Source organism: Thermobia domestica, chromosome 9, assembly GCF_964235325.1.
Source record: "Thermobia domestica chromosome 9, izTheDome1.hap1.1, whole genome shotgun sequence".
Lineage (NCBI taxonomy): Eukaryota > Metazoa > Arthropoda > Insecta > Zygentoma > Lepismatidae > Thermobia > Thermobia domestica.
Window position 1 is genome coordinate 176691315 of NC_137462.1, and position 23125 is coordinate 176714439.

The following is a 23125-nucleotide window of genomic DNA, read 5'->3' on the forward strand; positions in this document are numbered from 1 at the left end:
AACACCGTGTGCGTGGGTTTCCTCGGGGTTCTCCCGTTTCCTCCCACTTTCTTCATTCCACCATTTCATTCATTACTCATCATCACCGTCTCCTTTAGCCTAACCGGCATAACCGTGGGACGTAAAACTCAAAGATTTCATTTCATTTTTCCATATCTCTTAAACCACATGACCGATCTCGATCAAATTTGCCACACAGATGAGTTTCGGGCCTGGGATGGTTCTTATCATTTCACTTTGATGGTTCAACTTAGGGGAGGGGGAGATATTTAAAAATGATCAAAAATGACCGATATTAGTGTCGAATTCATACTTTTCGGGTTCTTTGAAATGAATAGTGACACTTCCGATGCCGTTTAAATCCAAATTCATCCCCGCAACTTGGATGAGGGATATATATATATATATATATATATATATATATATATATATATATATATATATATATATATATATATATATATATATATATATAATTATCGAAAATGACTAATATTAGTATCGAATCCATAGTTTTCGGGATCACTGAGACGAAAAATGACAGTTTCGATGCTGTTCAAATTCAAATTTACAACTTTATATTCAAAATGAAACGTATTCTCCCGGTGCGAAAAACGGGTATTCTGCTATTTGTTAAGAATGCATAATTACATGAAACTACGTATTGAACTTTAGTAGATCCCAGGCCACGTAAATTTGTTGTGTACATTATTGTGTTCGTAGGTTTTCTCTAGGATCTCTCGTTTTCTAATACATTCTCATTCCATTAATACCGTTCATAACTATTCACTTTCATTAAATATCGGTCCCCTTTAGCCTACAGTACATAACCGTGGCACACAAAACTGAAATATTTCATTTTATTGGTTAACAATAAAAGGACATTCTGAATTTGACGTTGAGCACAACATTCCATAACTATTTGCGAATGCAGAAAAAACTTGATTTTGTAACCGATCTGCGATTATCGATCTTGAAGAAGCAAAATTGAGCTTCTTCCCTCGATTTATGTGAAATAGAAGTAGAGAAAGAGAACCATATATGATACGTTTTATGTATATAAAACATGAAAAAATCAGAAAACACCGTTGAATCCTTGTTGAGAAACAAAATTGCAGAGAGAAGAAAGAAAAAGGAAACCATCTCCAACTCTCCCCTGACAGCATCCAGGCTCTTATAAGAAACTTATTTTCAGTAAAGAAGCAGGAGAGATAGGGAGGCTTTCGATGCAGAATCTCCTCGCTAGAGGCCAGCAGGGAAGAGGAAAAGAGATTTAATTTATGTCCAAGCTGATTGCCGCTGCTCCCGACGGCTTATCTCTTGTCTCCGCGATTTTTCGGGAGAGAAGTAGGCAGAAAAGAGGTAGGAGATAAAAGTAGGAAGAAACAGAGGGAAGAAATGTGGCAGCTAAAAGGCAAGAGGCGCCTTGATTCCTCCACACTCACGGCTCATGATAGCATCATCTCATCCATTCATTACCATACGAAAATTTCTAACGCACACCCACCCAGATCTACTCACACATACCGCTAGTTAGTTAGTTCTTCCCCCCTCCCTCTCTCTCTCATTTTTAAAGTTTACGCAACTGAGAATCTAAAACTTATAAATTATACCACGCGTTGTCAAGCGACTTTGAAATTTAGTTCTGGATTAGTTATAATTAAGCATTCCTTTTTAAACACATAGTTACTATTTTTTTCTTTAGTGACATGGTAATTTCTGTAAAATCAAGAAATTGTGGAGTAAAGATCATTTGACGGTTTAATTTGGATAAGGGCTTACATGGAATTTTCTTCAAAATATATTTAACCACATACATGACTACGTTTGAATATGAACTCATGTTCACAGGAAGCTTATCAAAGTATCCAACACAATAAGGATAAGCCTATATCCATACAACCTAACCAAGAGAAGCAAATGTGTAAAAAGAAGAAACGAGAACTAAAAATAAAACCGTCTCCTGTAAAATTTCAAATTTGTTACATGAGTCTCCTTCATTCTAAATCAACCCTTCATTTCGTAAATGCCCTGCAATATCTTGTACATTTGGAAATGTGACAAATAACACTTCTTGGTAAGTTTATGTTCATGTATACTACAGTTTATGCAGTAAAATTCTATTTGGTTGATTAATTGATTAATGTATAGTATTTTAATACGCGATTTCTTATATTTCTTCCTGTAGTATAATCACGTCACTGGAACTAACATTAAATAAGGACAACAGTGTGTTGACAGCAAACTGTAGAACAGAAATGTGGACACTACAAAAATCGAGAAAAAAAAACTAGATATAGTAAATAACGAAGAAAATTAGCTGGAAGGAGGTAAAACCGATGGAGACATGTTGGGGATAGTAAATAAGAAAACAATATTTAGGACACTTAAGAAAAGGAGCAGAAACTGGAACGTCATTTCAGATTTTGCTTGGGGGGTCAAGACCCCTTGATATAAGTTAAATTTCGCGTATTTCACTGATTTACTACTATTTTATTGATAAAATCTATAGAAATCTCAAACTCAGGGATGTCCCTCCCTGCCCCCCAAATGACGCCCCTGAGCAGAAAATGATTAGAAATGAGTGAAATGAAATTTCAAGTATAATACCGAGGACAAGGAAGGCGGCGATTATGATATAGTATGACATGATGGAATGAAGAAAATGGAAGAAGCCACGCACATGGTATTTATTCACCACAAAGTCACCTGGCACCAGCTGAGATCGAACCAGAGACTAGCCCCCACTGTTTGTGAAGAAATTGTGTTCTGTGGGACGTAATAGAAGATACGGTGAAAGGGAAACGACAGATGAAAAGAAGAAAACTATAATTGACAGACGGTATTAAAGCGTGTAACTCCAATATGAAGACAAAAATATCAGCCGAGAACCATAGAGCATAGGAGCATCTAAATTTGTGTAAAGTAACTTGCAGTGACGATCGAATATTTGCAATGATGACACAATATAGTGTATCATAACAACGCATATAGTTGTTTCTATTTTATCCACTTAGTTACACCTTATATTTATATTTCAAAAGGCTTGTCATTCAATATTATAGCAGTTATAGTTTCAGCAATTTGATTTTCGTCCAAATTAAGGTGAAAATTTCAATAAAATTTTAGCAATATTTACTAAACTTTTTCCTATTATGGGAGAAAATTGTCGTATAAATAGGTGATTTTTATTATGTTGTAGTAAATTTAGGTGGCTAAAGAAGGTGTAATTTTAAGATATTTAAAGAGGGAAATCTACGAGAGAATTTTAACAATTCAAAATAATTAACTGTTTTTTTTTTATCGCAAATTTGTCCAAGATGTTCCATTCATGTGCAATTTACCTCAATGTAACGAGAGAATAGCCTCATTCTATTGCTATTCCACGCCCTTGCTCCTACATATTGGACAATGCTGCAAATTAGCACTGCGCATACTTCAACATTAACAGCCAACAAATCTCAAGCATCTGGAGGAGAAAAATATTTCAAAGTAGCTTTCGGACAGGTCTAATTGCCAATGGTTTGACGTTCACATATAATCAAATGAGCACATTTGGAGGGCAAGGTAATATGTACACTTCTTTGTGTCAAGAGTCGCTAAGGAAGCATCTTTGAAAAAGACAGATGCTGATTGACGCCGTGGATGGCACGCTGTCTTGGTATTCCGACCGTACTCATCTTTCACCGCACGATGGATGCGTTTCAAGCTGCAGTTCCGCTCCAATAGCATGAACACGCCCGTCGTATCTATCACATAAGCCGGAGAACTATCTCGTTTGTTTATCAAACACTATGGCATCTTCTCTGCGTCATGACCACGCATTTCGTTGGTTCGTTTTCTTTATAGAAAGAAAAAGAAAGAGAAAAACACGAATGAGGGCTGACAAAATTAGTTATTTATAGTTATACTGCTTTAGCATGGCTCTTACGTAAGTGACGATGCGTTTCTAAGTAAGGACCAGAAAAGGACTTTTACACATGGAACAGCGAAGGAGCAACACGATTTCTTACCTTGCACTTTACATTGAGAAAGTCATGCATGTGCTGCTACCCTCAAGTAATGATTCCCCTCACCCCCTACACACTTGAGAAAGAGGTTCCCCTTCAGAACGTGATACGTGAAAAATGAAACGAAATCCAGTTACACTTATAGGAACACGATGAGGACTTTGCAGTGACACTTGTTTTTCCATACATCCATACCAAATAATCATTGAACGTGTTTTCTTACAAAGTGCTTTCAAGTGTTAAATTTTTTAAGGATCTGGTTCTTTGTAGTATTTCATGTCTTATGAACAATTCATCTTGGTAAGATACTTCATTTGCTAGATTGTAACCAGTTTTAATGTTTTCAAATGAATTTTCATTATTTCACTCAACTAAATATAAGGTCTCTAAATTTCCCTCAATGTAACTGAAAGACAATGACCTCCGAGGAAGCGATATCGTTGGAGGTATTTAACTGGTTTGGCTGAGATAAGCTTCCAAGTAAACTTCACGTAGAATAACATAGTTCAGGAAACCCAGTTTGAAACCTCTTTACGATACGAAGTGAAATGAGCTACTGGCTAATTAGGGTTGTTGTCCAAGAGACAAGACGGTGACAGAGTTCTGCCAATAGATACATTTTCCAAGACGAGATAGGCTCAACTCTTGTCCTTTAGGCAACCCTGAGACTAATCTTAACCAACAATTGTTTCGAAAGACTTCCTTGAAAACGATGCGTATTATTAGTATTTATTATATGACAATTAGTGAACTGTTAACACTTATTCCCAATTTGCGACGTAAATTCAAATTTACTGCACAGATTTAATTCAAACCTAATAGCGACAATGATTGACCATTAAAACAAGTAAAAAGTTACAAAATACTGTTTACCTATGTCGATAAATAACAACGTTATCTACTTCTATTATATGGATTCCATTTAATTCAATCAAAATGCCATTCAAACAACGAATCAACTACCTACTTAGTGTAGAAAATAAAATGATTGTACAGAACATACTGATTCCTTAACGCTCTTATTTAACTTATTGTGTTTGATTTCTGAGTTAGGGAGAGAGTGTTTGGTGTCGACTGTCGGATTTAGCGTCGGAAAGAAACGTGTATAGATATGAAACTTCACTCTAGAGAGCAAAAAATAGAGGTGAGCGCAGCGGATGTTCTGGTCCTATGAACCAACCAATAAGAAGCTTGGCCAACAATAGCTTTTCATAGACTGCAACGAGACAGAAATACATCATTACTATTATTATGTATTAATTTTGTAGTGACTTCGAATGGCCTTTGTTTAATGTCTAAAGCAGATGTTATACAGATTTCAATAAAGACATTAACAAATTACGTTGAACTATTTTGCGTATGCACAGTATGTGTGTAACAGAAATGTTATGAATATTATGAAAAAAAAAAAAATGCAGAATGTCTGCACATTTATGCATCTATCTATGAGATCTTTTCTGAAAGTAAGGCAAACGTAAATGAGAAGCTTAGTATTGCTAGAATGGTGTTTCTTATCAACCACTATAAAAATCTTCAGACGCTAAGTTAACTTGACGCCAACGTGTTTGAGTGTGTTGTAGAGGCAAACTCTATCCATATTCGTGTATGCGTTCTCTTCTTCTCTGCTGTTATCTTGACTTATCTCTTCCTCTATGTGTGTGTGTGTGTCCCTTTTCCCTATTCATGACAACTCCAAACTATTGTATCCTCTGTAGGAACGTCTAAAGTTTATGTCTTCCCTGCATCAGATTGTAGAGACGATAGAAGGAGGCTCTTGTAACGGCCAGCTATGTAATGGCGTGACAGCCTGACTTGTATCCTTCTTCTTCCCTCTGCACCATCAGCTGAGACCATCACAGTCCAGAAAAGGATGGGAGGCCTTCCTTTTATGTGGTGAGAAGAAGGGCTTTTCTTCAGCAATGGCCATATACACAAGAGAAACGGAACTACACTTTATCATCAGTTCTTTTTATCATTAATGGTTATGAGAGCACCACCAAAAACACGGTGATTCATTATGATTTCAAGAAGAGAAGTAAGATTTAAAAAAGTATTTATATATATATATATATATACAAACAAGATACCACACGCACAATAGAACTCGATTCGTGCGAGTGAATATTTTCAACTATATTTACAGTTAATCTTTATCAAGATTGCTGCAGTTATTTCTCATTTATATTTCTTACATTTTTCTACAAGAGAAAACTATATACATACACATCTTAGCATCATTAGGTATTTTGAATAAGGAAACTAAATATAGTTAGACATAATATATTAGGTATTCATAAGATTTCTTATTATTAAAAATCCTGATCATTGACACATTTAGCTTCCACAGTCATTTTGATAATGAAACATTACTAGGCCTATATAAATCATTGTGCTATTCGACACTGCAAGTGATAGTGGATAAAAAAGGGGGCTTGAATTGATGTGTAATTTCCTAATTTTACTGGTGAAAAATGTATTTGAAAACTTCATATGTAAATAAATTACTCAGGACAAGATTATAATTTAAAAGCTGCAGGAAAACTTCCTTTGTTTTTCACTCTACAAATAATGTTTTGATAATTATAAGCTGTTATGATATTCAACATTCTATAACAAATTGAGATACTTAAAATTAAAGTATTATTGATAATAACATTTTCTCATATTTATTTCAAGTGATCTTCTTAATTTTAAGAAGCAGGCCTGTAGAAAGATTTTTAAAAATGCAGAAATTTCGAATACTAATGAAATATTCTGTATAGAATATTCCAAAAATCTAACTTCGTACTTGTAACGCTATAAATACAGAATATCATATATTATTTCGATGAAATACTAATTATAAACATTTATGCATTCTAAAATATTGATTTTTTGTTACCTGTAATACTTTACGTAATAAATGCAATCTGAATTGATCAAACTACAAACGTAAATACATTTTTGATTTTCGAATATTTTTTTAATTGGAAATTTTAAATTGAAGTACAAACAATTACTTTTTTGCAGAATTTTGAAGAGGAACTTAGGACAGATCCCCTTGAAAGAATTCAACAACATAATACAAATTTCTGAGATTAATTTTTAATATCTTATACGAAAGAATTGATTATGTTAATAAAAACAAATGCAACGAAGTATGAAAACACCACTCAAAACATTGGGCAATAAAAATAACAGATCAGTATTGAATGTACTATAATATGAATTGAAAATTAAGGCAGGGTATATCAATGCTTTGTAAAATTGTGTAAATAAAATAGGTAAATTCAATTCAAGAATTTTGAAATCTGAAACTACTAGAAACTAAATGGAGTTAGGCACTTTACTAGATCTTTCTATTGAAGGCTAAATTTTTAATTGTAAAATCTTAAGAATTATGCGTCACAACATGAAGAAATAATCTATTATTTTTACTAATTAATAAATATTATTTTCAATTTGCACATACTACTTTTTTTGGAATGTGCTTATGAAATATTTTGAGATTAACTTTTCTTAAAATTGAACTACGTATAACAAGATGCGCTACATTCATTCCTGTGAACTCAACAAATATTGTTCAAATAAATGCTATACTCCAATTGATGTTGGAAATATATTTCGGGTAGACGAAAGACATAACCTCTTTATATAATATTTAGAATAACGAAGATAATTACTTCTAAAGATAACAAAAGTATAGCAAAGTACTACAAATTTCCGTTGCTTAGTTATGAATCAGTTGAATAACTTATTTTACTTCTCAAATTGTAAACAAAGTATGTAATATTCACAAAATAGCAACTTTATTTTCATTTTTAATATGTATAATTTATCAAGTTAGTCTGTTCTTTATTGATTAATCTTGAGATCTAATGAATAGAGTTTCTGGTATTAGGCTTGAATCTTATCAAATGCACAAGACTATCAAAGTAGGCCTAGCTTTCCAGTTATGATATTTACGATAAATATTAATAAACTAATTTTATAGTATCCCACTTAAAAAAAAAAAAAAAACTTTTATCTAATTCATCGTGCTTCTTTCATAACCTAAAACCGAGTAAAAATACATTATGTTTATCCATAGAAACTATGAGAAAACGTTTATAATCAATATTTGGTAAAATACACGTGCATATGTGTAGTTTGCATCCTTCTTTAAGAATTAAACAATTAGGAAAGTATTTTAAATTGCTGTTTCAACAGTCTCTGTTTATAAGAAGATAACAGACATATCACTTCTAATAGTATCCACAAATTGGAAAAGTAAAGTTTAAAATATCATTCAATGAACTTTCATAAATAATATTAATTGAAACTTTTACCTCATTAATTATCAGAACTATTTTAAAATTTTCTTTAATTGCTGTTTATGCTATTAGTGCTGAAAATTTAGTTTAGTAGTCTTTGATGTGTTTGATTAATTTGTGTACTTTCAGGATAACAACTTAATGTCTATCTAATGTGTGATGTATGTCCAATCTACTTTTAATTTTGAGTGTTCGAAATATTTTTACACTTATTATTATTATTGTTATTATTATTATTATTATTAAAAATATAACAGATATTTCAATGAAACTGGTTTGAGCATCAGAGCTTTATAAAAATCATAAATTTATCGACCAATGGAACGTTCTGTCCCGAAGTTAGGAGTGCTCAATTCTGGGTCTATAATCAGCAAAATTATAATTATGTAATGCCTTGTGCAAATAGTAAACATACTGAGCTCAAAACAATTGACGCAGTTACATTTGAATGGAAATTGTTTGGATAACTCTATTATAGTCAAAATAGCATAAATTATTATGCTAATCAAGTTGTAACATTAGTATATATGAGACTAAAAGTTTTCATTTCAAGCTTATTGGAAACTGGCCCATCTAATACAAATTATAAATGGGAGGAAAAGACATAAAATGTGTAAGACATAATTTACACAATTCTGTAGTACTTTATCCATAATAGGGTACCAACAGCAATAAGTGTATACAAAGATAAAGCAAAGTCTTACGGAAGAAAATAAATAATAATTATTATCTGAAAGAAAATAACTTACTTCATGCAGCTTCTTGTATTTAATGATTTAATTTCTGGAAGCAACATACGTAGATTAAGGATCACTGTCCAGTAGTTGATGATGAGTCATTTTCTAAATGGCCAAACTAACTCACTTGTTCTATAATCTTAATGACATAATTCTAGTTTATGTTATCATCCCTTTGAGCATTTTATACAATAGAATTATTTCCTCTCCTGGTGGTCCAGGTTATTAAATTTACAAATAAAGAAATATATCTGTTTAAAAAAAATCATATAACCATAGACCAAATTACTATACATAGAATTACAAAGCTAAAAATGTTTTCATTTTGATATATTTTGGATCAACATTTTTTCTTTTACTTGCTTCCTTTGAAAAAATAATTTATCGTAAAATGACTAACTTGCTACGTTTCTATTAAAGCAACTGTTAGCGGAGTTACTGTTACTACAATTAATGTACACTTCTTAATACTTTATTTTGTTAATTGATGGTAAATGAGAAAGACCAAATTCCCGTTACTTATAGCCTATATTAGAAACCGCTAAAGAAAATAGTACTTAGAAATGAAATGACAACAGGGCTTGGTGATACTTGATATTCTACAGCATAATCTTGTTTATCTAGCAAAAGTACATAATCACATCGTTTATATTATTTTATCAATAACTTTACTCAATCTAAAGGCAGATTTCTTAGAGCATTGATGAAATAAGCCAGCATAATTAGATCTCGATTACTTGCATAATACAAGACATTACTCGACATATTGATTCTTTTGTGAAAATCCGACTCAAATTTCTAAACCAAATGCTATCAAACACAATGTATTTTACTTCAATCTTATACAGCACGTTTTGAGAATCCACAAAAATTAAATAATAATCAATTTATTTCAGAACTCATTGTAACTATTAATGTCAAATAAGTTGATTATTTTAAATATAGAATCCAACAAACTGCGTACAGTATTTTTTTAAACATTTTACGTCACTTCTTGTCTTGTATTGATCTACAGAACAAATTTACAGATTTGGCATACATAAATGTGTATTACCAAGTTTATAATTTTAGTTTAAAGATTTTTAGTATTATTGACATTCAGCGTTGCTTCTATGTAGATTGAGTAAGTGGAAACAACAAACAAAAAGAATACAAAGTCAATGCCATGGGAATCAGCATAAAATTAATATAATAGGCATTTATATGTACCAACCTGAAAATAAAAATGTATTAAAGTACCAGTCATAATTCGGAATATGTTAAATAATGCGTTTGTCTCATCAATACTCTTATATTTTCAGCTAGACGCATCTTATTGTATATTTTCTTAATTGCACTCACTTTAAACATGAAGAAAGTAAGTTCTGTTTAAGTGAATATTAGTGAAATAATTAACTGAAATTTAGACACCGAAATCTCGCACGGATTTATTTATTTATTTATTTTTGTAGACTATGATGGTTACAGATTCCAAAGCATTGTGCGTAAATCCTAATTTCCATACCAAAACATATGAAATTATTGTATCGATTAGGCGTTCAATCAACCTTAGTAAGGCACTTAGAAGAAAATATTATTCCAAAGTATATGTAGTGCTGAAGGCATGGAAGGTTCCTATATGATCATAGGCAAAATCTTATAAGTTAGTTGTTTCTTAGAGAAAAACTATGCCAGGTCAAAAGAACGACTTTTATTGGGCAATTGAGATATTATTTGATTTTTTTTTTAATAATGGTTTTATAAGCTAATGTGCTGGTCATGCGTCATCTACGGTGTTTCTCTAAAATAATGGTGAATCTAATGTTAATTTTGTCCAAAGCCAGTTTAAAGTTCATTTTCAGTAGACATTGTGCTTGTCAACTCAAGAACTTGCTATCAAATTGTTGCATGAAGCGCGCAAAATAAGTTTTGTTGTGAGGTTTGGGGCAGGGCAATCTGAAAAATTATGCTAGGGTATATTTTCTGGTTAGATCTTGTTTCAGGGAAACATAGTTAAAAAAGTACACTATATACAGTATATTGAAGCTAAACATCCAGGGAGAGTTTTAAAGTTCAAATTCAAAGAGAGCGAAGAAAGATTTCAGAGGTGTTACAGGGCATGCAAATAAGGAATATTCACTTCCAGTAGATAGTTGATAAAGTTGTATGCTAATATGTTAGAGAAAGATGTTGCATGGCTATGTACTATACTTTATTCATGATCTTAATCTCGAATCACAGCATTATAATAGAAAGCAATTCTAACCAAATCTGCTTTTCTAAAATTACACAGGACAAGTTCTCCGCCTGTTCGCTACGCAACAGTAGATGCGCGGTGCGAAAGAACCCATCGTTCTTTGTAGTGACCATCCGAGCGGCCTTCCCTTGTTTCCTTCAAATACAACAGGCTCGGAACTTTCGTTGTCTGCCAACGGCGAGTAGCACCCACAGAGGAGTGTGTCATGCAATAAATCTACACAAGAAACCTTGCGTAGCCATCTTTCAGGCCCCGGAAGGAGAATAACTTACACAGGATTTTTTAAAAGTAAAATTTTTATAACGTGACCTTCAGTTCTCTTTTTAAAAACAAATATTAGATCTTCGAGTGAAGAAACTGCAAGAAATCTATCAGTTTATGTATTAATGAAAAGTAGGTTTCTTTTGTGTATTTATTAAAATATTTCGTAATTCTTAACGAAATGAGAGATAGGAAGCTAATTTATTTTATATCAAACCGCAATCTCGAACGGACACACACATTATGTATTTATACCGGTAAGATTTACTTATTTACAAGTTTTTTTTTCTGCTTTCTTTCGCAACTGCAGAAATTTTACTTTTCTTTTTAAAATGTACGTGACAATATTGGTCCACCAAAATTTATAGACTTCCATACTTTTAAATAATACAGAAAAAAATCTCATCTTAAGCAAGGAAACTGATAACTTTCTATTTTAAATAGCACAATTATCATTCTTCACAAAATCTCGAATATCCAATTCTATAAAACATCACAACTATGTTATAGGCTTTACTTCAAGTTTTTCTTGTAACATTAAAAGACCTAAAAACGCCGAGTCTATTCTTCTTTACTGAATGAAATAAAATTTATCATAATGTATTAGCTTAATACACATGATTTAATGAAGTATTGGAAACATCGAATACATTAACTGTAGTATTCTTTTTGCAATGCTCATCTTTAAGGATACTATAACTTTACCTCCGTGAACTTTTTAAAAATCATTATTTAGATAATTTCCATCATAGAATTCTATCGTACGTATTTTTATCGTAGAATTCTTAAAGAAAATATGTATTTCTAACGCGAGTATGCGATCAAAGAAGTCTTTTCACGAATATTTACTTTTCGTTCGGAAACGAAAAGAAGAAATGACAAATTCAGCTTACTTTAAGGCAAAGACAATGTGATAAAAGAAATAACTATGGTAATGCATTAACTTAGTGAAAAAAATAATTTTAAGTGTTTATTTCTAGAATATTTTTTTCTTTATGGAAATTCGACAAATTTGTAATGTCAGAAATTCAGCAGCAAAAGACTTGATTTTATATGTAAAATGGAGTTTCTATTACAGGGGATATGACTGAAAAGGAAAAGGAAAGAAAAAGAGAAAAATAGTTTGGGTATAATACAAAGATAGTTCGCACTTACCCGTTGCAGGCACTGGGCCCGGCATTGCGCCACGCGAAGTGGCGAACCGATTTCTTCTGCGGCTGCGAGAGCGGTCACCGCAACGAGAGCAAGGACAAGGCCACCCCACAAGGCCATCGTCATCACCAGCATCATCTCCACCCACTAAAAGCAACAACAATAACAACGCTCGCGCGGCACTCTCAGTAAATTTTAAAAATCCCAGCAACAATCACACACCACACAACAGACAGAAGAATTCAGCTCAACTTTCTCAGAAGAGTACGACTCCCGGCCGATCATAGAACAGAAACCTTCGGCTAAACGCTATGCTAATCGTCGGCACCACCGAAAACTCGTCACGTTCATTGCCGAAAACCTTCAACCGTGAGCAACGAGTCCAAGCTGCTCTTCCTCCCGCTGACTCCACTCCACTGTGATGGAGGAGGCACTAGCTCCGCCTTCTTAATGGGCTGCCTCCCTGTGCCTCGGTTACCGCCAGTTGGTTGATGTGCACCGCGCCTTCACTTGTTTACACGCCATCGCGCGACGCCCAGCGACAAAAGCAGGAACTATCTGCTCAAGTAGATTTCATGGTGAACTTTTGAAAATCTTTCCGAAAAAGGATTAGAGTAAGAAACAGAAAATAAATCCCCCTTTCCTCCGATTATTAGAATTTAGTGGATATTCTGGAAACATCAAACATCTTTAAACAATCCATTTACAGTAAAAATTAAATAGAAATTTACAAGTTTTCTATTTAACTGTGGCAAATGAAATTATACAGAGATGTTGAATTTCCGCGAAGAATTCTTAAAAACATTGAAGATTAATTAATCTTTAGTATAAATTAGTAAATAATAAGAACACAAAAGAAAAGCATAAAGGTTTCAGAAAGTTTCAACGACAGTCTTTTTTTCTTTTATAATAGCTATTATTTCCTCCGTACGTAACAAAAATACTTGTTATATTGTGCATATTTATCAAATGTTTCATTCGAATCCTATGTTAAATTGTCCAGAAGCGGTTCGTGAAGGAAGTTACACCGGTAAAAAGAATAAGTTTTTTGCTTGAAACCAATAGAAGAAAAATTCCTTAACGTACTAATCGTTGTATACAATACTAATTAATTAGATAACTTTTATTCCCTTAGTTTCAAGCGGAATAAATTTACCTTTACCAGCGTGATTTCCCTCACAAGCTGCCTCTGAAACTGTCTTATATAACCTCTGTTTTGAATAGAGATGTTAACTTTAACATCTTCGTTATAAAAATTTAAATCGATAAATTCAATAGCGTCATTTCAGATTTTGCCAGGGAAAAGGGGGCAAGCAGTGCCAAATTCAGCCCGGGGCCGGGAACCGGGAGTCTGGACCCCATCACTTTTTGAGTGACAAAAATGATCGAAGCTATTATTCATATTTGCAATTTTATAGTAAACTTATGATATACCTATCATAGCCTAGGTTCTGGCTGCCAACTCTAGTTTTTACTTTCTAGATCCGCCACTGGGAACAAGATTGTCCATCGACATAAGAGTTTCACATTTTATATTAGTTTTCAATTAATTTGTTAATAAGCATGCATTAGTCAAACTCAGAGGGACAATTCCCTCATCCTGCCCTCTCCAAATAACACTTCTCGAGAGACGAGGACATTATTCAATATACAAAGTAAAGTTCAATTTCAATTTTTCAAAATATGGCTGACTATTCATCTGTTGATATATTTAACTATACTTTTCTTCAATTTGCATGATTAGTGCTTTGCTTTCCACAAAAGTATAGTAAAATCTATGTATTGAAATAATTTACAAATATACTCTTAATAATTTATAATTTGCATTTCTTTAATGCTTCAAATATTAAAGAACAAAAATGTTCACAAACTTTAGAATATAATTTCTACTATTCGAATGCCTACCTTGTTGATTTTTGAAAATATAGGCTACAAATTACTGTGAAGTTGTTATATGAATACCTTCTAAGTCGACAAAAAAAAGCTTTTCTTGGCTTGAAGATTTCGTTTTCAATTTACTATTAATAACCTATCTATGTGACACTTTTAGTATTATGTTAGTAAATGTACAATGTTTTACGTTTACTAATATTAGATTACTGTAAGTTACGTTTGTACAAAATTTTAATTATTTTAATAGGGAAAAAAGTCGATTACAAGATCAAGTTTAGATACATAAGGTTCTAAATTATACAATTGTTTTGCAGCTCTCAATATTTTAAGTCAAAGAGATAAGAAGTAAATTCTTAATTAAATGTTGACTTTCGGTAACAAGCATTAAGGAACACAATTTTATTTTCTTAATATCTGAAATTTCCAGTTCCATAACTTGAACTTGCGCCTCCAGGAATAAATCCTGGTATTATGTGAATTAAGGATTAGAATAGTATTAATTATCCAGCTATTTAAGTTTACTCTCTCTATTATATAAATCACATACCATATAATACATCTAGTAATAAATAATGAATTTTGTGATTTGCGTGTATTAAATAAAAATTATAATTTAAATAGTATTTTATTTTAAATAGTTAGTTCAGTGCAAGTGATTGTAGCGACCGGTACCAAACTTTGACTCAGTAGTTGAAAAGATCCATTAATGCGTCTTCCTTCAATATATATATATATATATATATATATATATATATATATATATATATATATTACACGTAAATTCGAATGCTTGCCATGTTAGTTAACACTATAATATGAAAATTTTGATAATGATTTTTGATTTGCATAATTTAATACTAACTATATGTTTATTGTTCGAAAGATTATAAATTTTGATTTAGGATTCATTCTCAAAAATTCTTCATGTTTTAGAAAACCTAATGTGATTTATTAATCAACTCCTCGATTTTTTTTATATATCTCTTTGTAGTACAGAGGTTTCCAAACAGCATACGTCAAAGACCAGCAAAGAGATTATTGAAAGATTATTGAAAGAGTAATTGTTTAGGCTCTATTATTATTCAATGAATCTTTATCTAAGGTCTGTATTTCGGAATCCTATATCCAAAACACCAAAGGAATGTGTGGCCAGTGAGTAATGTTGACCAGGATATGAAGTGTTGGTCTCGAAATGAGACGAGAAAGAAGTTTTTCTCGTCTCGTATGCTATATAGAAGTTTCGTCTTGTTTCTTCTCAAGCAAGTTCGGTCTTGTCTCCATTCTCAAACAAGTCTCTCCTTGTCTCGATTCTCAAACAAATCTCGTCTTGTCTCGATTCTCGAAAAGAGATTTTCTCGTCTCATTCTGTAAATTTATGTACAAAATTTATACCCTGATTTTTTCCCTCTTTTCGTACCCAATTTATACCCTGATCTTCAAACATTGATAAATGCTCTTCATTTTGTTCGTACAATGTCTTTATATTAATTTATATTTTGTATGAACGCTAAAATAGTAGTTGAGGTCTAAGACTTAATTGTTTCTATGTTGCTCACGAGACTCATGTAAATTTTCGTTTCGTTTCGAAAACAAGAGAAAGTAATGTTTCTTGTCTTGTCTCAAATTTTAAAATAGACTTCTCGTGCCAAACTCTGGTCTCGTTTTCGAGACAATAATCGAGACGAGAAATTTCAGGGGTCTCGTGGGCATCACTAGTTTACCTGAGTTTCAAATTTCAAAGACTGTTTTAATGTAATATGATTCATAGTATAAAAAAGCATAAATTAATAGTTATTTTAAATGCGATGAAAGCTCATTTAGATCTAACAACGTTTAAAGATACACAACACGAACACAAACCATTACACGATATGTTCCAATTATAAATACGGTATGTATAATGTAGATCTAGCAATTTAATACATTATAATATTACACTTCCTATATAAGTTAACATCATCTGAATAGATAGTGCACCTATAATTAAATTAGCCCAGAATTAATAAAGTTTCCAGGTTAAACCCTCGTCATATGTCATTACATAATTTACTGATTATAGCTTTAAACGAGTAATGGAATTGCATTTAACTATTAAACTATTCGGCTATTATTATTATTATTATTATTATTATTATTATTATTATTATTATTATTATTATTATTATTATTATTATTATTATTATTATTATTATTATTATTATTATTATAGTATCTACATTTTCTGTGTTAAAAAGTAAGTCAGCCTATTTTCGTTTAATGTTTCCTTAATTGTAAACTATTATTTCTGTTACATTACTTAAACATGTCACAGGTCGAAAGTTAGCTACTATTTTCGCATTTCATATGCACTCCAGAAGTTTGCCTTGTTAAAATCAGTTACTAGTAGTTCAGCGCTATGAACGACTTTTACAGTCGTTCGGATATGAACACTGATAAAGGAACCTGGGTAATATATAGAAATATTCTTGAACAGTTTATCCTTATGTATAATGTAAATTTCCTTTTATTAAGTGAAAATTCTACAGAAGTAGTAAGATTAATTCAAAGAGTCAAGGACTTAAATTTACAAAGCTAGACAAGAAATATTCGAAACGAGACAAGATGAGAAAGAGTCATTTAAGCAGCCAGACGAGACGATACTTCAAGAACATTTAAGAGACTAGATAAATTTCTCGTCTCTATTTCTTACAATAATAATCTCTACTTTCCATACTTCACTTACTTTTATAATATCTAATAATAGCAACAATGGAAATAATGGTGTCATTCTTGACTTGGTGAGCAGAAACTGACGAATATGAACAGGAAATTTTCTAAATTTACATTTCTTCTTCTTCTTCTTTCAAGACATTCATGTTTATTCTAGAAATAGTAGGACTTTTATTTCTTGATTACCGAGTTGAAATTCGATGTAGGACTCCCTTAATCTATCAATGCTCACAAAACTCCATTATTTTCATGCTAGACATTTTATACATGGTGATAAGTTGGGAATGATTTCAAAGATATTACAATAAAATTTTATCAATGTGTCTAATCTTCAGTATGTAAAATAAAAAGTCCTATCTGAATGACTAATCAACGTCTAAGTCAAACTGCTTAAGCTAGAATCTTTGAAGTTTTTTAGTGTACAGCATTTCTGACAAAATACCACTAAGCAAGGATTTTTGAAAATTCGTTGTGCAAGGAAGGAAATTCGGGTTGTAATTATTATAATAGAAGTTCATAACTCGGAATTATTCACGGTTAGAGACATGAAATTTGGTATTGGGTTTCTCATTTTAAATAATTAAAAACGGACTTTAGCGTTATTATATATATATATACAGTGTCGAATCCATGATTTTCTGAGGGGGCAGTACATTTGAATTGAATTGGTATTTTTAAAAAATACCTTTTGGCATCTGTGGTATGAATGAGGAAATGCCCTGGAAATGCTAAGTGTCTGTTCTCGGCGAATCATTTTCTGACTTAAACTATCGATATTGCAAAACTTCCCTTTCTTTTAAGCCCAAACGGAAACATGACAGCAGAAATTTTCGGGAAGTGTTGCTATTTTCACCGCTAGCTTCTCACTTTAGGTAGTGAATGGGTAGTGTATATTTACAACGAAGGGGGAGGGGTGCATTTGCACCTTTGCACCCCCTAAATCTGGCCCTATATATATGTCAATAAAAGAGATGAAAAGAAAAACGAGTGCAGGTTGAAATGGTTATAATAAAATAGCCATATCTCCGAATTCCTTACGGTAACAGACATGAAATTTGATATATGGACTTTTCATTTCAAATAATTATACACATATTTCAGCTTTTTTGATAAGCTAGAACGTATTTCAGTGTTCAACTTAGAATTTAAAAAAAGAAGAAAAAAACGGATGGGAGAGATTCATTAAAATGTCTATACGAGTTGTTCAAATTTTGTGGAAACTTTTGAATTGCAGAGGAATTATCTAGGAAAGACGCGTACGGAAGAACGAAAACTATTTCCCCGTGATAATACGTAGGGGCACTTGCTACTCATACCTATAAATAAATAATCACATTAAATCGGCAAATATTGCCTTTAAATCTCAATATATAGCCTCATTACGATCTCAACAGGAACAAACAAGCAGCCTTTATGAAAAATGATACATGGGTTGTGAAACGCCAGACGAATGTTAGATGCTCAATTGATTTGAAGAAAAGAAAATTTGGAAGATAGAAAATAAAAGATACATGTATGAAAAAGAAAAAGAAGAAGAAGAAACCCGTCAGGGGCTCCATTTTCCGTGTAATTCAAATCCATTACTACAGATAATACAATTTCCGAATTTTCCACTTTGTAGTTGCGAACAAATTACTTGAGCGGCCTTCTCAGTATATATCACGGTTCAACTTTTACTGCCATAAAATGCTCCATTTCACTCTCCTCAATGCTGTAACAAAAAAAAAAAAAAAAAAAAAAAGTTTCTCTGTTCTGAATGGTAAAAGCAAACCCGAAGCCGAAACTGAAAATGTGGACCGTGAAAAGGACTCAATGGCATTCTGTAGCCGGCGCGGAACCAGCTGGCCGTTCGCTTGATCAAGCAGAAAACGTCGAGTCCCAAACTGTGCCGAAAATTTCATGCAGAGACACACACACACACATACATATTGTTCTTCCTGAGAAGGGTTGGGAAGGAGGAAGACTCCCTGCAAATAAAAAAGAAAACAAGCGTGAATAGAAGTGATACATTAGGATGTTTTTCAGCGATATACAGTTTGTAGACAGTCCCCGAGGCAAAGATTCAATAACAATCAAAACAAAGAAATTCGTAGCAGTCCTCTTTCTCTCTCTCTCCCTTCTGTGCAGGTAACTGGGTAAAAAGTATAACAAACTGGACTTATTCTTTTTCTTTCTTTCTTTCTTTCTTTCTTTTTGAGGTGTCTTGAAGCACAATAGCTACCGGTGGAAATTCAATCCACAGCTAACACAAGGAAAAGTAAATTAAGACATTGGAGGTTACGCATCACTCCTTGCATGTAAAACAATTTACTTAATACGATCTATGCCTCAACCACTATAAATGGATGCGCGTAATACAGATTAGTACCGCTAAATTTTAGTCGAATATTCCTTATTTCAATGACTCTTCAAATTGTATCTTTGAGTACTATTGTACAACATTAATTACTAACAGCATACCCGTTCTCCGCACGGGGAAAATACGTTTCATTTTGGACATAAAGGGCTGAATTTAGATTTAAACGCCATCGCAAGTGTCACTGTTCATTTCAACGACCTCGAAAATTATGGATTCGACACTAATATCGGTCATTTTTAAAGATCTACTTCGTCTCCCTCGCCTAAGTTGCACCGTCAAAATGAAATGATAAAAATCATCCTAGGGTCGAACCTCATAGCTACATGTGATAAATTTAATCGAGATTGGTGAGATTGGTCGGGTGGTTCAAGAGATATATATACACTCTGCCTGTCCGTATGCCCGTCTGGGAGAAAACGATATATGTCCATCTGTCCGCGAAAGAAAATAAAACCTCAGGAACTATTTAATGGATCCCCATTGATTTTGTCCGGAATGTAAAGCGGTCAAATTTAGCAATCGAGTTCGTTGATAGAATTGATTCACCTACCGGAAGTGCGGCCATGGTAGTTAAGGTAGAGCGTTCACCTCTGTTGCATGGGGTACCTGGTTTGATCCCATCTCGTGCCAACTGAGCTTTGTGTTGGGCAAAGACCGTGTGCATTTTTTCTCGGAGTTTTCCCGTTTTCTCCCACATTTTCCATTCCACCAATTTACTCATTTCTAATCACCATCGTCTCCTTTAGCCCACATGGCATAAACGTGAGACGTAAAACTCGAAAGATTTCATTTCATTTTATTTTATCTACGAGAAGTGGTAGAAACCAACAATTTCTGTTTTTTAACGTTGATCACTACAGAGCAAAACGGCAATAGATAGCGAGAAGAGTTTCCAGCAATCTATCCAAAGTCCCGGCAATATATTCCATTTCCACTCTAAACTGTCTACTGAAACCGTTATCACAATTTACAAACCAAACTCCTTCTTGTGGTGTACACGTGACACTGATACTTGTTCTGTTTGACGAGATTCTTTATTTTTTTAGTGTATATTAAAATACACTATTAAATACCAGATTGTATTTGTTGTTATTTCTCTTCTAAAAATGACACAATACTCCAATCAGTGATACTCAGTTCTAACAATGACAACCATAGTCCTATCAGTGACACATACACACAGCTCAAACAGTGTCACAAAACTACTTGTAATTAGCCGAGAAACTATATTGTTTATTTTGAAATTATTAAATAATTTCCAGCAATATACTTTATTCAAATTTAATTATTCAAACAATTACTCAGTATTTGTATATATTTTATTTATTAAGATAACTTATTCGAAAATAATTTTAATAATTGTTTGGCTCGAATATTGAACCAAATTCCAAGAAGAAACTTCTAGAATGTCACAATGCAAAATAACTCTAATTTTAATGAAGCTATAACGACATGTATGCAAATAAATTGTGGAGATTAAAATTGCCTCTAGATGCAGTACTTAAGTTCATTTCTTTTTTGCTTTTGTGTTGTATTTATTTACTTTATTATTTTTCATAATGCTTTTATTAGGTTAATTTTCTGTTTGTTTCTTGAGTGTCAAATCTTGCAACTTCAATTTCATATCCTTTCACACTAACCACAGCCCTGAGGTTTTCTACAGATACTAAAAAACAATGACAATACAATGTTTTCACGTAATTTTCGCTCTAGCTTATAGTCTTATTGTCATCATCGTTATCATAGATATTCTGCTATTATTGGCAGATCACTTGCTGCAACTGAGAAGCTTCCATGCTCCGCGTTCCTCCGCTAACTTCTTCGTCTTCACCTACAATTTCTGTTTTGATATCGTCCATTAATTGTAGTTTCCTTCTCCATCTTCATCTCTTTTCTGCCACTATACCCTCTAGCATGTCTCTCATGATACAGTTCCTTCTTACCCAATGTCCCAACCAGTTTCTCTTCCTTTTATTAATAATATCTAAAATTGTTCATTTCTCTCCTCACCATTTCTAATAATCTCTCATTCGATTTCTTCTCGACCCAGCTAATTCCGTCCATTCTTCTCGTTTCTGCGTAATGTCCCTGTTTTTGGCCATTCAGCGCAAAACTCCACACGAAGCATTTTGTAAGTCTTTTTGTCAATTCTTTATTCAAGGTCCCACAGAATAGTCTTTTCTTTCTCCTAAAGGCTTCTTTCGCCAATCCTATTCTTACTCTTATTTCACGTTTACACTTCATACCATCACTAATAATACCACACCTTACTATAAATAAATAGAATTAATAATCGAGCACCTGCTCAGTATACAACCCAAAACATAAAGAAGTTAAGCTGGTTGCAGACAACTAGGCGTTATGCTGATTTTCACATCAAGTTTGATCATGAAATCATCATAAGCTCATACATTGAAATCATAAATGGTGGTACATTTTCAACTTACGGAAGAACTTACGGAAGTTAGCACTAAAGACTTGAAGTATGCTAAATAAACTCTGAAAATAATAACCGTAAAAATCTCTTGAAAACAACGCGTTTTTTTGATAAAAATGTGCTAAAAGGTCATTATAATTTCGATGGGCTGAAATGAAGAACTGACAGTAAGACTAAAAGCTTTGGGCACTCTTCCTAAAATTTTTATTTTAAAAAAAACATTAAATTACGCCTAATGCTGTTAGTTTTATTTCCATTTCTTCAATTTACTCTACTAAAAATCCCCTTTTTAGTATATTTTTAATAGGAGCGTCATTTCAGATTTTTGTTGGGGTTGGGGTGGGGGAAGACCCCTTGATATAAGTAAAATTTCGCGTTTTTCACTGATTTACTAGTATTCTATTGATAAAATCTATATACACCTCAAACTCAGGGGGGGCAAATGCCCCTCCCTGCCCCCCCTAAATGACGCCCCTGATTTTTAAAAACTTTTGCTCATAAAGCAATTACACTAAATTTCCTCACCAAATATATATTATCTTTATTCGTACATTTTAAAACATTGTTTTTAAAGGATCTTCTTTTAACAGTTATTAATACTTCTGTTCTGCTTGATTGTATCATTTTCACTCAGCTTGATTAATATATAATATGTGTATCGTATACACTGAACATGTCCCGAGTTCTATTGACATGTCAACCTTTCATTCATTTACACGTTCGTATACAAACTCAATTTATGATCTTTAGCTTCTAAACTTGATGCTTTTAAGGTCATTTCATTTTTCATCTTTTTCTTTCAAATTTTCGTACATTTTTCCACACGTTTACGCTATTTAATAGCCAATTTTATGCATATTGATTTACATAGATAGCCCTATATAAATGTTGTATAATACTTATGAAAGTGAAAATGCTAGCTTTCAGCGATTCATTTACATATTTCAAGCACGCTCTTATTACCTTTTGGTGATATTGAAATGAACATTTCAAAGTATAAATGTTTAGGCTTATAAGCAAAATGTTAGTAGACAAACGA

At 32.6% G+C, this 23125-nt stretch overlaps 1 protein-coding gene across 1 annotated transcript in view; it reads right to left on the reverse strand.

Moving 5' to 3' along the window:
• Positions 1-13146, reverse strand: part of LOC145660451 (uncharacterized) — a 118931-nt gene extending 105785 nt beyond the window's left edge. Inside the window, exon 1 of the mRNA XM_081725488.1 lies at positions 12692-13146. Within this exon, the coding sequence (XP_081581614.1) occupies positions 12692-12826 (135 nt within the window). The 5' untranslated portion in view covers positions 12827-13146. The remainder of the gene's footprint in view (positions 1-12691) is intronic.
• Positions 13147-23125: the final 9979 nt, after the last annotated feature.